The 16,969-nt window shown below is 42.1% G+C and overlaps 1 protein-coding gene across 1 annotated transcript in view; it reads left to right on the top strand.

Annotated features, from left to right (window-relative positions):
* Positions 1-395: 395 nt before the first annotated feature.
* The window catches only part of foxo3b (forkhead box O3b), a 47,299-nt gene continuing 30,725 nt past the window's right edge, over positions 396-16,969 (top strand). Inside the window, exons 1-2 of the mRNA XM_028605626.1 lie at positions 396-737; positions 1,096-1,814. Of these exons, the coding sequence (XP_028461427.1) occupies positions 1,266-1,814 (549 nt within the window). The 5' untranslated portion in view covers positions 396-737; positions 1,096-1,265. The remainder of the gene's footprint in view (positions 738-1,095; positions 1,815-16,969) is intronic.

The following is a 16,969-nucleotide window of genomic DNA, read 5'->3' as shown; positions in this document are numbered from 1 at the left end:
CTCTAGGAAACTGTGATGGATTATTTTCTTAATACTTATAACGAAAGAAAATGTTAGTTACAGCCTTCAGCAGCTTCTTTTTTTTAAGTCACAATTGATGGATTCTAACAAAGTAGAAACCTGTAGGACTCCTGTAGTACCAGTTACACCAAGATGTGTCCTGCAAACACCCATTTTACTTGGCTGTGACAGTAAAAAATATTTCTAAAATGAATGCACTACTCGACTTTAATGGTTCTGCCTTTCTTTTTCTGGTGTGTCCCTCTATATTTCTGTGCCTGGCTGTCACTAACATGCCAGGACGTGTCCCAGCTTCCACCTGCGCAGACAGCTCCGTGCTGTTGGACTGTAGTGTCTCTTTAAAAGGCGATTCCATGCACAGGATCCAGGGGGCTGGCCCTTGATCTACTTGCATGCGCGTGTTTGTGTATAGTGTAGGCTATGTGTGTAACTGAGCGTGTGTGTGTGTGTGTGTGTGTTCGTGCAGCGCTGTGTGGAGAGCAAGTCGAGATACAGTAGTAACCCAGAGTGAGGTGGCAGTCTTATTCCACATCGACACTGACTTGCCCTGCATACATCCTATCTTTCTCTATATCGCAGAGCGGACTTGAGGAGTGAAAGAGGAAAGAGTCAAGATGGCATCTGAAAGTGGCCGTGGACAATCCGGGATCTAGTCTATTCGGGTTTTTTTTTGTTTTTTTTTTGTACCACAGAGCACAAGTGACTATCCGTGCAAGGTATTTCATTTAAAGTGTTGAGAGCGGATTTATTTCCCACAGAGATGAGGTTTGAGCACTTTCTCCTCAGTCATTGATCTCCAGTGGGTGGATTCAGACAAAGCCTTGCACCAAAACGGGATTTTGTGCAGAGCTCTTAATGATAAGTGTTAATAATGAAGAACGCTCAGAGATGCGAATAGCTTCATTTAAATCTGTTTTGTTATTTCTAAGAAGTGGGCTTGTTTATTGTTGCTTCATTAACAGAAATGGGTTAACCTACACACTCAGCCGCTGTATTCTATGTGTTAGGTTGTTATAACTTGGCTCTAACCGACGTGTTGTCTTTATTTTTTTTCTGTCTTTATGTCCTCAACAGGCGTTAATAACTAAGTTGCTCGTGGCCCTATCAGGATTTCGCTGGTGTGGAATAGCAACAAATGAGGGGAGCGCGCATTAATGGGACGCGACTTTGACAGCTCCTCATTTCTTGTCTTGTAACTTTATTACTTGGCAGCGGGGGCGAGATTGTGACTGGAGTAGGAGGTAATGGCTGAGGCTGCTCTTTCCGACTTGGACGTGGTCATCGACCCGGACTTCGAGCCCCAGAAGCGGCCCAGATCTTGCACCTGGCCGCTGCCACGACCAGACTCGAACGCGTCGAAACCGGAGAGCAATGACACAGATATTATACCTGAGGAAGAGGATGATGAAGAAGACGATAATGCCACCCAAACGGCCATCGGTGTCAATGGCTCTGGCTTGGCGACAGAGGACCAGAGCAGCAACAGCCCCGTGGCCGATGGAGCGCTCTCCTCCCCCGGCCAGGAGAGCGGTGGCTCCCCGTTCTCCGCACACTCCCCGACGGCCACCTCTGGCGCGCTGACCACCAGCAGCTTGGCTGCCCAGCAGACCCCGAGGAAAGCATCATCTCGCCGTAACGCCTGGGGGAATCTCTCCTACGCCGACCTGATAACCAAAGCCATTGATAGCGCGCCGGACAAGAGACTGACACTGTCTCAAATTTATGACTGGATGGTGAGATCCATCCCCTACTTCAAAGACAAAGGCGACAGCAACAGCTCTGCAGGATGGAAGGTAAGAGTCGCCCCACTCACCCACCCAGCCCCCTCCTTCCTCTATCAAAACAAAAACAAAAAGCATGTGGCTTGTAAACCCACTGACTTCCACACACAGACTGGCACACGCACACATTTAGCAGTCGCGTTTTTACGAGCGTCTATTTGGAAAGTCTGGCTCTCATTATACCTCTCATTATCATTCTAATGGAAATTACATTTCAGTCTAAAAAAACGTAGAGAAAATGAGGGGGAAAAAAATCACACCAGGGAGGTTTTTTAGATCATTAATCTCTTTAAGCAGCGTATGGTTTGGTGGCCTACACATCATTATCTCATACATTGACCAAAACGTCTTATTGCCAGATATTTAATAGATAAATACGGTTGCGGAGTTTTCATTGAAATCGCATCAGATGCATTTCCTTTGTCTTTTTTATTTGACATTTCTGATGAGTTATGTGCATACCATTCCTCCACATGGCTGGAATCTATGCAAACGGAAACGTATAACAGGTTTGTCTAGAACCACTGTAGCCTATTTTGAGTGATGCAACTCGTTTATAAAATTACATAAACAGTTTACTGAACAGCAGCTAAACTGTCAATAGAACAAGGAGCTGGATGTAAACAAAACGATTTAACAATACTGACGTGTGGAAAAGTTTGAATCCTGAAACTTCTCCTAAAGGCATACAAAAAAACTATGTGGTACACTCACAGTAGTCTTTTTGTAGTTGTGAATAGTGAGATTATAGTCACATAATGTTTTTTGCTTTCATATTTAGAGGCACAATTTGCATCATGCTACTGTAACCACAGTGGCATTGCCCTGTTTGCCATTTGTTATGTAAACCTTGGCAGGGATCTATCTCTTGGGTCAGGTAGGCAACTGCCAATGTTGCTAATCCTGCCATGGGGGAATTACATAACTACTGGGTTGCCATGAGTTTAGGTGAGCTGTTAAGGGTAAAGCTTTTTGTTAAAGGCAGCTATCTGGTCACCCATAAGACATATCGGACCCATGGAAAGAGACAGGGAAGGAGTTAGGCGCAGAAGGTCAGAAAGCAGAGATTATCAACTTTTAGAGGCTGAGGGACCAGTCCCATGGGGCGTGGAGCCTATAGGCCATATTTTGTCAGGGCTTCTCAAGTTTTGCTATGTGATATGCTTCAGTGAAGAGCAAAGAGGGAGGTTGTGTGTGTAGCCCCACCAAGTCAAGGCCGGGTTCACCATCAACATGCAGGGCTGTTACTCCTGGAATTTCGAACATGAGGGCCAGGCTGTCGGTGGTTTAGTGTTACGCATGGCCTGTCAATAAATCTGCAGCTCACAGCCAATGCCTTTTTTAGTTTCTTACAAGAGACTCTTTTCATTACAGACTCTATTCGTTTTTCAAACACAGAACTGTGGCAACACATATCACAAATAAGTAAATGGACTGTATTTATATAGCGCTTTTCTAGTCTTAACGACTACTCAAAGCGCTTTACATAGCGCAGGAACAATTCACACTGTGGCCGAGGCTGCCATACAAGGTGCCACCTGCTCATCAGATGAACATTCACACACATTTACACTCTGATGGGAGCAATTTGGGGGTTCTTGCCCAAGGACACTTCGACCAGGGATCGAACCACCAACCTTCTGATTGGTAGGCGGCCGCTCTACCACCTGAGCCACAGCCGCCCATAAGTAGGGTTTAGATAAAGCACATTTATCGAGACTTTTCTTTAGGATGATAGATCTCTGGAGCTCTGAACTGACAAGCAAGTTCCTCAGTATTAAGGCCTAAACATGCCACAAGCTGCACTTAGGTTTTAGTAAAAAAACTGAAACCAAAGACAGCCTGCAGAGCCATGTGTTCAGAAGACTACCTCGGTACAGGCCCTTTTTCAGAGCCCCTTTGCTCTCCATTTCACTCTCATAGACTCTTAGGTTTCACCTCCACACAGAGCCGGGTTTGAACACCTACAGTTTCATGCAGCCAGTGCACCTTTGTTGAGGAGATTTGCTGAGCAAATCCTAGTAATCCCCCTGGGTTTCTCTCCCAGGTTCCCACTTACATCATTCTATTTCATATATTTGTCCGTTAACCATTAGCCCTGGTAAAAGTAGGTTAAGACAGCCAATCATATCACTTGGACATCTTTTATCACCGGAGATTGTCTTTAACCAAGAGAAGCCACTGCACAAGCTTTTAATAGTAACAGAATGTTTGGTCATTTACTTGTTCTTACACAAAGAACAAAGAACTCAGTGTACACTATGTCAAAAATGGTTTAACCTTTTGATTTTACTTTCTTAAAAATCCTTTTAATGGCTAAGTATTGAACATGCTGTCAACAATCATCCAATGTCTGCTTAGATTTACGGCTGCAACTAATGATTATTTTCATTGTCGAAATCTGTAGATTATTTTCTGGATTAATCGATTAGTTGTTTGGTCTATAAAATGTCAGAAACTGGTGAAAAATGTTGAGGGTGTTTTTTGAAGCCCAAGATGACGTCCTCAAATGTCCTGTTTTGTTCACAACTCAGAGTGGAGAAACCAGAAAATATTCACATTTAAGAAGCTGGAATCAGAGTATTTTTCAAACCGATTGATTATCAAAATAGTTGGCGATTAAATGAATAGTTTACAACTAATCGATTAATCTTTGCAGCTCTACAAAGATTCATAATCTGTTAAGAGTATGTCAACTTAAGTGTTTTGGTGATATGCCTTTTTTTAATACCACACATCGTAACAACAGCCTGTGTGTAGGATGTGTGTAGTTTTCCAGCAGGACTTCTGTCCGAGATGGGCAGGTCCGGGTCAGAGCTGCTGAAATGTGTGCTAAGAGAAGCTTTGGTATGGTGGGGTAGTGACGGGCATCTCAAAATAGCACCCGTAAACACACCTATAACACTCTGAGTGAGTGTGTGTCTTTTCACCTGTGTGTCTTTGAATAATCGAAAGATTAGGTGTGTGTGTGTGTGTGTGTGTGTGTGTGTGTGTGTGTGTGTGTGTGTGTGTGTGTGTGTGTGTGTGTGTGTGTGTGTGTGTGTGTGTGTGTGTGTGTGTGTGTGTGTGTGTGTGTGTGTGTGTGTGTGTGTGTGTGTGTGTGTGCAGTGAACCTTGTGCTCTAGTGTTATTTAACCCTGCTGTAACCAGCTCCCTGTTCCCAGCAGCTGCCCTTTACAGGCCCAGACCTGGTTATGTCACAATGACACGCCACATAAACACACACACACAGATATTCTCATTTAAGGTTATGATGTTTTAACAGCCTGACATTCACAGTACATACAGTTCTTTCTATCTCCTTGTTATTAAAGGTGATCCCTAAAGTTTTTAAACCTGGTACACATTCCCACACAGACCCACATGCTTAGACATATATAGTGCATTCGCCCGGACATGTTCAGGCTTATCACCAAGGTACATGACAGTGAGCCTCTGCTGCAGGTCTTAATTTATATCTGGGTCTGAAATTAGCTTAACTCATTAGAATTCATTCATGAGATTACTTCGGGTTGCAACGAGTCGTGATTGTCAACAGGAAGTTGTTGTTTAACACATACATTAGTCATTATGTTGTTTAATTGATGGCTATTTGCAGATACTTCATTTGCAGCTCAACCCATGAACCAATGAGTCATGACCACAAGTGTTAAACACACCTTTTCCATTTGATCTACCGCTTTACAAAGAGACCAGAGGCAGAGGTTCATCCATGGCACAACCATCACACGCACAGATACATCTTACCTTGTCTAGAGGCGTATAGAAAGCAGGCCCCCATAAGCCCCGCTGGGCATGTTGATTAGCATTTTAATGGCCTAGCATTCTGAAAGTGTTGATTCTTTTAGGCTGAAATAATGTATTCTTCCAATCAGATCAGGATGGGGCTGCGAAAGATAACAAAAAACATTCATCCTTTCATTGACTGGCCATCAATGCAGAGTGGGGTGAGCTTTATGTGTGATAAGATCCTGCTGTCAGTTATGAATATCCCTGCAAGACATGGCTACTTGTGGCTGGAATTTAAACTTGTAATCATTACCTTAGGTTTACACGAGATGACTGGCCAGAAAGGAAATTCTTATAATACTGAAGAAAAAAAAAGAAAAAAAAGATAAGCTGGAAAAAAGGGGCTATGTGAATTTGTGTGTGCACTCAGGTACTCAGAACACAATCAGGAGGCCCCTCAGATGGAGCTGGGACTTTGCCAAGCTGAAGGAACTGAAGCAAAAAGGCAATAAAAAGGGGAGTGGAGGGTGTCCGTGTCGGGGGGAGAGAAGGGAGAGAAGGGAGGGTAGCTGAGGGAGTAAATTAACAAGCTTTGCTCTAAATTGGTGTATTACAACTGCCCTCTGGCTGTCATTCCCAATGGAGGGGTTTGTGGGTGTGTGTGGCTTAAAGGGCGATGGGTTATGGGAACACACCAGCTCCAAACACCCCTCCAAGTCTGAATAGTGTCACCCTGAGCAGTCAGCCTCTGTGTAGAGGCAAACCCCCAGGCCTTGTTCTAGTTCCATTTCCAATCAATGAACACATTTTTCTTTAGATGCCTGAGGAGTTTCTCTGTATCAAGATTTTAAATCTGAAAATTGCCTCATATGGCCAAAAGTGTGTGGACACCTGAGCATTACACCTATATGTGATTGTTGAGCATTTCATTCTGAAACATTTTACGCCCATTCAGCCACAAGAGCATTAGTGATTAGCATTAGATCAATACAACTCTCGTGTCTGTATGGTAACTATGAAGCTCTAGCCAGCAGCCGCTTAGCTTAGCTTAGCACAAAGACTGGAAATAGGGGGAACTAGCTAGCCTGCTCTGTCTGAAGACAAAAACATCTGCCTGCCTGCCAGCACCTCCAAAGCTCACTAATGAACACACCATATCTCGTTTGTGTAATCTGCACAATAACAGTGTAAAAACTACATTGGCCATAGTGTCAGCACATTCTCTCTTTTTTTTCTTTATACCCCTCTATCTCCTTTCTCTTTTTTTCACTATCCTACTGTCTGTCCATCTGTTTATGTGTGAAGTGGACACATAATTTGTCAAATTTTCTGTCATAATTAGTCAAGGCATTAGAACGTGCAGACATACAATGATCTAGATGAATAATCTGTTTTGAAGTCTCCTGTGTGTTTGTGTATTTGTATCTACAAGTAAGAAAAGCAGATTTTTGTCTCTCTCATTAGTTTTCCAAGCATTTCCTGCGTCCTCACCATCCCAACCATGTCACACTCCCTCCGCACGATCTGTTCTCCTCAAAGACACTTCTCAATTATTCAATGCGCTTGGGATGAATTCAGATCACAGTACTAATTTTAAAGAGCCAGTTCTTGGCTAAAGGCTAACCCTCTTTTACGGTTTCTGTCTCTCTTTCATCACTCTAACTCCTCTTTTTCACTCCCCTCTCTTCCAATCTCTCCCTCTCTCTCTCACTCACACCATCCCTCATTATTTTCCTGCCAGCTCCCTCATTTGTCTAGATGTAAAACACTGTGGTGAGCAAAAAACAAGCCGTCCCCCTGTAGCTTGCTCCTGCTCCTCTGAAGCACAACTCTTGAAATCGGTTGTGGGCTCTAATTAATGGAGATAAATCTTGGGCCTTTGCTCTTGTTACACTCCATACTCCCTTGACTCTTTGTCTTTTTGTGGCTATCATGGCAACACTGCAGAATTGAGACATTATGCCAAGCTGTTGTCTTAAAACCTTGATGTGGTCCAGCTGGGCTGAGCTGTTTGCAGAAATCCCAGAGTTCGAGGCAGATCTTAGAAATTACTTACAATTACTCTACTGTACATGATGATGATAGTTAAGACCAGACAGGTGACAGGATTTATATGTTGTGTTTTGTGTGTGTCTCAATGTGACAGACACACACACACACACACACACAGCAAAAGGGAAACCAGCTGCCTGCACATGCCCCATCTTTTAAAGGTGCAGTAGGTAAGATTTATAAAACTAACGTTCTGTCATATTTGCAAAAACTGACCCTATGTTCGAGTAGAACTACATGAAGCAGGTAATTTAAAAAAAATCTGGCTCCTCTGACACTACAGCCTGTAGTGCTAATTAGCACAACGACTGGAAACAGGTCTGTTCAAAGGTATGTGCCCTCATAAAACCACATGTTGATTTTGTTACATTTGGATAGAGTTAGGATAGTTGTCTCCCTCTGTGTCCAGTCTTTATGCAATATTATGCTAATATTATGCTAATATTATATATTATATATTATGCCAACTGGCTGCAGGCAGTTGCTTTATATTTACTATTAACTAAACATAATTCATATTGTATTTTGAGGCAGCAGTGGAGAGGCATATTAGCTACTTTAATTGTCACTGTGTTTCATTTCAAATCCAGTAAGCAAACCTTCTGTAGGAATAATATCACATTTTGTAATATTCCGTTTATCAGTGATAGTGAGCCTGACTGCTTATGCTGAGCCTGTAATTTTCCACAGCCCTCATGATAAAAAAAATCATAGGTGGAATTTTCCCAGAAGATGGACATTAACTTCATTACTGTACAAAACTAGAGCAGAACTATCATGTTTCAGTAGCTTTTCAGAGCCTGTTGAATCACCAACATTTCTGATCCTCACAGCACCCTCACACTGCAAAACAATTGCTTAGTAGTTTACACAACATGAGATTACACCCATCTTTTCCAACTGGTGCTGCACTAGTGTTCAAGCCAGATAACCGTATCAAAGCACACTGCTGAATTTGCAAGAATTCATCAAGAGCTGGTGGATGGAAATACTGGTAGGGAGGCAAGAAATGCATTGTATTTCCCTAGGAACACAAAACAAAAAAGAAAATGTACAGGAAGTAGAAGTCTTTTTTTAACATCAAGGACAAACCCATAACATACCAGCTCAGTATGGGAGAGCAGAGGACTATGGTGGTTTGTCTGGTAGGTAGAACTAGTCTTTAACTGGAGCACCAGGGCTAATCCTCCCGGCTCCAGGCTTGCTGTTCTGTAGTTGACCCTGACCTTTGACCTCACTGGAGAAAGATCAAGCCATGAACAATTTTCTCTAGTAGGTTCAATAAATTACAAGAGGCAGAAAGTTTAAGTGATAGGGAGACTACAGAAATACCAGTCTGACTGGAAAACAAAGTGGGGTCAAAGTGGGAGGCTCTGTGGTTTCAGGGTTGTTGGTTACCAAAGACTGGAGGCAAACTATCTTGCGTTAAATTTATACTGAGGTCACTGATCTACTGATCTCTAGCACTAGTTAGTTAGTAATTTTATGAGTTAGGAGCAGCTTTAACACTAAAGGGACTGAAGAATTACCAGCATTATGTCTATAGTGTGTTGTACCATCAGTGTTCACGTGGCCCTGAGCTCTAGGGACTTTCTTATACAATAAATGTGTAGATTGTCAAAGAATAATTTGACATTTTGGGAAACATGCTTATGTGTTTTCCTGCAAAGAATTAGATGAGCAGATAGATGCAACTCTCACGTGTGCCATAAATATGTGGCTGTAGCCAGCAGCTGGTTAGCTTAGCTTAGTATAAAGACTGGAAACAGGGAAACAGCTTAGCTCTGGTCAAAGATAACAAAATCCACCTAGCAGCCCCTCTAGAGCTCACATGTTATATCTTATTTGTCTAATCCATACAAAAACTGAAGTGTAAAACCAACAAGCTGTGGTTTTACAGAAGGTTATGTACCTGTCGTCCAGCAGCCAGCCAAGACTCCGGGAAAGTTATTGGTCCCGTCCCGTGAAGGCATACTTAACTGTATGCCTCCACGTCCCCCCCGATTGTCTGCAAGCTTCTCCTGACTATACATAATTTCTCTAGTGTGCGACAGAAAGTCACATGGTTATGACACAATCGTTAGCCTATTTTTACAAAAACAGCTGCTACGTGGCCATAACGTGAGATACAAGGTATTGGAGCTTTTTATACATTGTTGTGTTTCTTTAGAAATAAACAATGGACAAATAGAATCTTTAAATGCTTCAGATGTAAAGTTATTCGCTGTCAAAGTGACGCCAAAATGAATAGGAGTCAACGGAATGCTAATGGCAGGTGATGGCTTGTTAGTCTAAGAGTCTCCCCATAGGAGGTACGCTTTCCGGATGCTCGCTTATCCCCTTGGTTGTTACCTGTTTGTCTCTATAGCAACTGATAAGCTGGGGGGGAGGACTTACAGTTTGGGTGACAGCTGATAACGGAGCGACCCACTGAACAGATCTCTCTTCCCCCTTTCCTTACATACACACGCACACACTTAAGCACACACATGCAATCAGACTGCACATAACCGTTCTGGCCTTGCTTCTCAGTTCCTCAGATAACCACATTGCTGAAGTGGGCCTCCTTGCCTCTCTGCCACCTCCTCCTCTGTAATCGACTCTGCACCACCATACCACCATAAATAAATATGCTTTTGTTTATTTTGGGGGATTTAGAAGCAGGTGAAGATCTGAGGATCTCCCTCTCTGTCCTCCGTCATCATCTGAACTCTGTCAACAGTCAACAGCGCATGGCAAATTTGAAGAGATCGTCTCTGAATTTGGCTCACCAATGCGACTCTTGGCTTTTAAACTTTAATTTGTTTTCTTCTGAGCCTGTCTCTTTCAATTACACCACTCCACCTATCTGGCAACTCTGCAAAGGACAGCCTGAGCTATTGTTCCTGATTAACATTTAATTGACTACAATAAAGCTTTCTGTGTCAGAGGACGGAGGCAGAAGAAGAAGAAGAAGAGAGGTGGGGGGCGGGGTTGAAAGTGATGTGCTACTGACATATAATGGAGGAAATGTAAATCATAAAGGCTTTTTGGGATAATTCAAAGTAGAGATAAAGGGGGCAACCTCTGGCGCCTCATGTATGCGTAGTCCTTCGCAGCGGCCTGGTTTGAATAAATGCTTAATAGTTTTGTCAGTAAGTAAAATACTGAAAAATGTCCATCTCAGTTTCCCACAGTCCAAGGGGACCTCATCAAATGTCCGACCAACGATCCAAAATACAAAAATATTCAGTTTACGATGATACAAGAAAGCAGAGACAAGCAGCACATCCTAACAGTTGACAATCTGGAATCAACAATGTTAAACCTAAATATACTTTTGCTATCACACAAGACACAGTTCAGAGGCTAGAACTAGCAAATGACTTACTTATTACTTAAACCATTCATTTATCAAGATTATCAGATTTCATGGTTTTAACCTGATTTCCATAGTTCAGTACTTTCATAGCTTGAAGAGTTTTTACATACTCTTTAGACTCCAGAGTTACAGGTGGAAGCTCTTCAACCACAGAGATGAAACTCCCATATTTGATAAGCAAAGACTGAGAGTGCCATCAAGCAGCCAGCCTGTCAACCACCTGTTCAACCCACAGGCTTTCTATCTGGACACACAGGATTCTCTTTGTGTCTGTGAAATCCTATAGGTCAGAGTCACACATACAAAGCATGTCAGTTTCTCGTATGAATTACACAGCTCGAGATGTGTTGCTGTACACATGCTGGGCTCCAATGTTCCACATCCTCCATGCATCATTAAAACTAAGGAATTCTGTTTTTAGTTCCTTCTGGGCATCTGATAAGAGTTCCCATAATGTCCCTATGGCAATTTGTCTGCACAAAATACTGTGTGTGTGTGTGTGTGTGTGTGTGTGTGTGTGTGTGTGTGTGTGTGTGTGTGTGTGTGTGTGTGTGTGTGTGTGTGTGTGTGTGTGTGTGTGTGTGTGTGTGTGTGTGTGTGTGTGTGTGTGTGTTAGCCTTTTTAAGGCCTACTCAGATGTTTGCATGTAGCTGGCAGTTCACAGTCCATTGTGTTAGTCGGCATCAAGGTCCCACACACACACCACTAATCCCACACTTCATGGCCCACAACTTCAGCCCTGGACTTCTAAGATTGTGTGTGTGCGTGGAGGCGGGTTACTGTGGGATGAAGGCAAGCCATTGTTGAGCCTGCTTTAGCCACTAAACACCAAAACAGAAAGACAAGGCTGATGGAAGAAGCTACATCAAAGAGCGTATGTGTCTTTATGTGTTAATTTCTGTTCATTTATGGGAAAAATCCCTTTTTTATCTTGTGTGATTTATGATTTCCACATGTATCAAATGTGAAAATGTCACTGCTTGCACGGAGGCTAACTGCGAGGGTACAGTGAAAACACGCAAGGGGTGGAATTTCAATTAGGCTATTTTTCTTTCTCAAATCACTCTTTAAAACCTGGCAACCATCTGCTCTGGGGTGCTGCAAGTTGAAAACAGGATCTAAGATATATTGCATGCACTCACTTTTGGTTCGGTCATACTTTTCATACTTTATACTTTTCACATAAAGTCAACGTCATGTAAAATATCTCAACATCTACTTGATAGATTGGTACAATTTTACTGACATTTGTGCCAGACGATGAATCCTAATGATTTTGGTGACTTTCCCTCTAGTGTTACCATGATGTTGACATTGTGGTTTTGAGTAAAATGTCTCAACAACTATTGGATGGATTGCCATTAAATTTGTTACTACATTCATGTTCCCTACAGCATGAATTATAATAACTTTGGTAAGCAATTTATGTTTAATCTAGAACCATCATGAGGTCGAAATTTCAGCAATGGCATTTAGCACCAGTGTTTTACAGTTTTTCCTCAATCGCTTTGGCACATTTACTGAAACAAACTTACAATTGTCAAAACTCTAAGTACAAACCTCACCACATGGTATATTGAGCACATCACTATGTGACCTGCAGAAGGTGATTACTCAATAAAAAAAATGAACTCCTGTTTCAAATGTAAATTAATCCATCAATGAATAAATCATTGCCATCAAAACAAAAGCTTCCTTTATCATTGCTTAGATCAAGACAGTCAAAATCTAAAGACATCTTGTCAAATGACACTGTACTCTAAAAGTGTGACAGTTACCCACTCTGTAAAATTGTCAAATTGCCAACATTGTATATTTCGGCAGCTGAATAGTATTGATGTCAGCCATGGCACACACTATACTTGCTCAATGTATGTACACATAAGCCAACCAAGAATACAGACAGGGAGCTTGTACAGAAAAAAAAAGATATACAACAGAAAAATGATCAGGAACTGTTGTGCAAGATGTGCAAAAAAAAAAGGAAAATATGCTGCAAATGTATCAACCTCAAGGGTCATCCAATCTCCTGTCTGACTACAAAATTGTATCAACATCACACTTGATATCCTCCCTTGCAATGCAACGCATGACGCAGCCACCCAATGACAAATGACTACAGTCATGTGAACAACTAACCTAATGTTCCTATAAATAGTCATATAGTTCGACAAAGATTAATAGTCATTCGACAATTGTGCCAAAGCGATTGAGAAAAACTATAAGAACAGCCTCACAGAGCCACAAGCACATGTGGACAGCCGAGACACATCTATGTCTATCATCTGTCTCCAGCTGACCACTTGCGTAACTGCCAACGTCACTTTCCGTTATTACGTCCACACTCCAGTCACGTTACCGGTTGTGTTGGTACTGCTGGAGATATTGCTGTCAGCAAAATCCAACACATATCCCTCCATAGGGTAAAGCGATGGATGGTGACGGAACACTTTGTCCAACTCGTCATAAAATGGGAAAGTTATAGAGCGTTGGCATGCTGTCACCAAAACAACCACAACGTCCTGTATTGATGACATATTTTCCTGTCACATCCTTGTTGGGGATGCATCAGGATGCATTAGTATGTACACTACAGAAGATATGTGGTCAAATGTGTCCCAGAACAAAAATGGTTTAAATGATCAGATTACAATGTGTCTTGGTGGTTGGTTTACACTTTAGCACTGTCCACTTATGATCCAATCACCCAAGATGCATTTTAAAACCAAGTGTGAGACATCCCTCAGATCTGTAGATACTAGATGGAAATCATCTCTTTTAACAGATTTGGTTCTCAATTTATGAGAGGATGAGGCCTTGTATCAGTGGAAGAACTTCCAGATTTTCTGTCTCTTGTCATTTTGCAATGAAAATTCTAGGCCAAGTCACAACCCAGATTAGGAGGTCACTGTTGATCTGAGGAGCTGGGCCTCTTTCCTTCTCATTTCTCCCTTTCTCTCTTCTTATCTGTTATCGTTTATGAGGCCTTGGTAAACCTTTGTGTTTGCACACCTGGGTTTGATAAGAGACGATGGGGGGGTTGATAAGGGTCAGCAGATATGCCTGCAGAGCGCAGCAGTAGCAGATACAGGTCGATCTAATAAGCATGCCACTACATGTTTGCTGACAGTGCACAAACTGACTTGACCTTTAGCCAAATCCTTTTTGGATAAGTTTGTTTTATTGGAAAAACCTTGAGAGATGAAGAGCTGACAGAAGAATCTTGCACATAAATCTGAGGTTGAGACTGTGGAGTTAGTGAAATCTGACTCCGGGGTCTTGGGCAGCCGCATATCTACCTTAAGCTGACGAATGCTGGCCCAATAACCGAGAGGGAACGGTTTCTGTGGGGCCTCTCACCCACAAACCTATAGTCCCAGTTTGACTTTGGGCAGCCGGTGAGCTGGAAGCAATGAACCTCTTTCACCTTCTCCCACATATTCTGCTCTGTTGAAATTCAACATGACAGCTTTCTGGATATGAAAATGTGATTATGCATTTGCAAATGGGACACAGTGTAATTAGAGAACTTGTGCATGCTTTTCTATGCAGAGGTTAAAAAGGCATAAACCCTTTTCTCAGAAGTAATTACTTAAGACTTGTCATGTTGAGCTGAATATGCACTAAGTTTTTTCTTAAATTTGTTCTTAAGAAAGTTCCTAAGAAAAGTCTACGTTTGATTCATGACGTGTTCTCAAACAGCAGAATTGTTCACAGGTGTGTGCTTAGAATGATGAATCCCAATGTCTTTGTAATTTAAAAGCTTGTGCCCGTTGCTTCTATTTAGCATAGGTAAATGCCCCGTAAATTCCCATTGCCGGGCCATGTGCACACTTAGAGAAATGTCGAAAAGAAGGTGGAGGCCTCGACTCCAAAAGAAAGAAACAGAAACAGTTTAGTAATTCTGAAGTGGAGGTACTGCTGCAAGAAGTTAGTCAAAACAAGACATCATATTTAGTAGTGTCAGCAGTGGATACAAAGCAGCAAATGAAACCGATGCATGGAATGCATTTACTCATGCAGTGAACGCTGTATCCGGAGAAGGGCGCAGAACTGATGAAGTATATAGGCCTAGCACAATTCATACACAATGGCAGAAGTGTAAGTGTAGTGTGTATTTATTAAAACAAACAAACATATAATTATGTGTTAAATAATGAAAATAATTTGTTACAAAATTATGAAGGACAGAAATATTAAATTTTAAATTAGAACGGATGAAAACTGTATAACTACTTATTTTGCGCAAACATGTCAGCTCTCAATTGTGCATAAGAGTGCTCTTGAGTGTGAGTAGATTCTGTTCCCAAATAAGAAAACATTGGTGAATGCCAGAATCTTCGTGAAAACTGCGCAAGTGGGGTAAGAACGTTTGGTGAATAAGGCCCACTGAAAGGAAAATGCTGTATGAATAGTTAGAGCACTCTACTGCAACCATTAGTGGACGCATGTTGAAGCAGATTTCTCTCTTTGCTTTTCAATGTTCTTCTGTCCCTCACCGTCTATCACCGTGTGTGTGTGTGTGTGTGTGTGTGTGTGTGTGTGTGTGTGTGTGTGTGTGTGTGTGTGTGTGTGTGTGTGTGTGTGTGTGTGTGTGTGTGTTTTATTGCTTATGGGGGCATGAAATCAGTCCAAATGGCACATTGGGCACCGCTCTACCCAGACACAGAGCCTTCCTCTCTGTTTTAGACACTCCCTTAGCCCTTCCTTCATCTTCACCCTGTGTGGCGGTGTGTTTGTAGGCATTATGGGTGCAAGCATGTGTGATTCCTCTCAACTTGTAGCTCATCCCTCAGTTCCCACAGCGACCTTCATCCCAACCAGCGAGCCATCTGTCCATCAATCACTTAGTGCCTCTGTTCTGGAGTCCCTCAATATTATGCCGCGTCCTATTTACCTCGACAACTCATTTTTTACGAGGTCAAAGTCGGAAACACTCCCCCTGACCTCGTCACTTACGAGCTTGGAACTCGTACAACTTCGCAGTACCCCGAGTTCAAAATCCAACATGGCTGCCCCCTGTATCAACAGTTGTGAAAGCTGCAGTAACATAAAGTTATAAGCACTTCTTTTCCTCGTTCACACAGGCATGTCCAACTTCTATCTGTGGACATGTTGTTACGCTGTTTGCATGCACAAAAAACGGCGTAATGCGTTGTTATCAACTGGTTGCTAACAATAGCTAACCGGACTAGAGCTAATGAAAATCTGACTTTTAAATAGAACGCATTCAACTCGGGTATGACGTCATTCCCAGTTGCGGATTCAGAGTTCCGAGGTAAATAGAACGCGGCATTACACTGTTACTATCTATGTAAACGACTACACATACAGGCAACTGTAGCCTAGGATAATTAAAGGGATAAAAGAAATCTTCCCTTGAACATGGTTTTAAAAAAACAACTGTCATGGATAAACCTAACATCTCTGAGAGCATTTTGTCATTTAGTGGTGTTTTTTAAGCATCAGTGCTTCATAATCTTGAGTATAAGCATACAGAAGGAGATCATTGTAGACAGCTCAGTGGAACAAAAGGCACTGCAGCCAGAAGACCTCATGCATTTTGAGCAAAGGTCACCTTCTCTCAACTCTTTTTGCTTTATCACTATCAATAATCCGTATCAGTACTATCTACACCTGAAGCGGAAAGAGACAAGTTCAGACACACTCTTTTTTTCGATTGTCCAAATGCATCATGGGAAATCTAGGAAATAACTAACTCAAACAGAAGTAGCAATATCTGCAATAAGCTGATATCGGTCATTATATTGGCTTTGATGATTTACTCAAGTGCATTGTCAGCAGCTGCCACTCTGATATGCAGAGTGCATTATTTTTGCCCCGATCATCTGTTAAGGCCTGGGTATCCTTGAAAATGACTAGTTTGTAGGAAGTGTTGTCCGACCCAGTGTTTATAGCTGTTTCAAATGGCGACACGTGAAGGCAGGGTGAAATGTCTGCCACATAAAGAAGTGAGACACTATAACATGCTTCAGTAAGGCCCCACATCCGTGTATCACTGTAA

This window comes from Perca flavescens, chromosome 18 (genome assembly GCF_004354835.1).
Source record: "Perca flavescens isolate YP-PL-M2 chromosome 18, PFLA_1.0, whole genome shotgun sequence".
NCBI classification, from domain to species: domain Eukaryota; kingdom Metazoa; phylum Chordata; class Actinopteri; order Perciformes; family Percidae; genus Perca; species Perca flavescens.
Note: the sequence above shows the minus strand (reverse complement) of the source record. Positions and strands in the feature narration are given on the sequence as shown.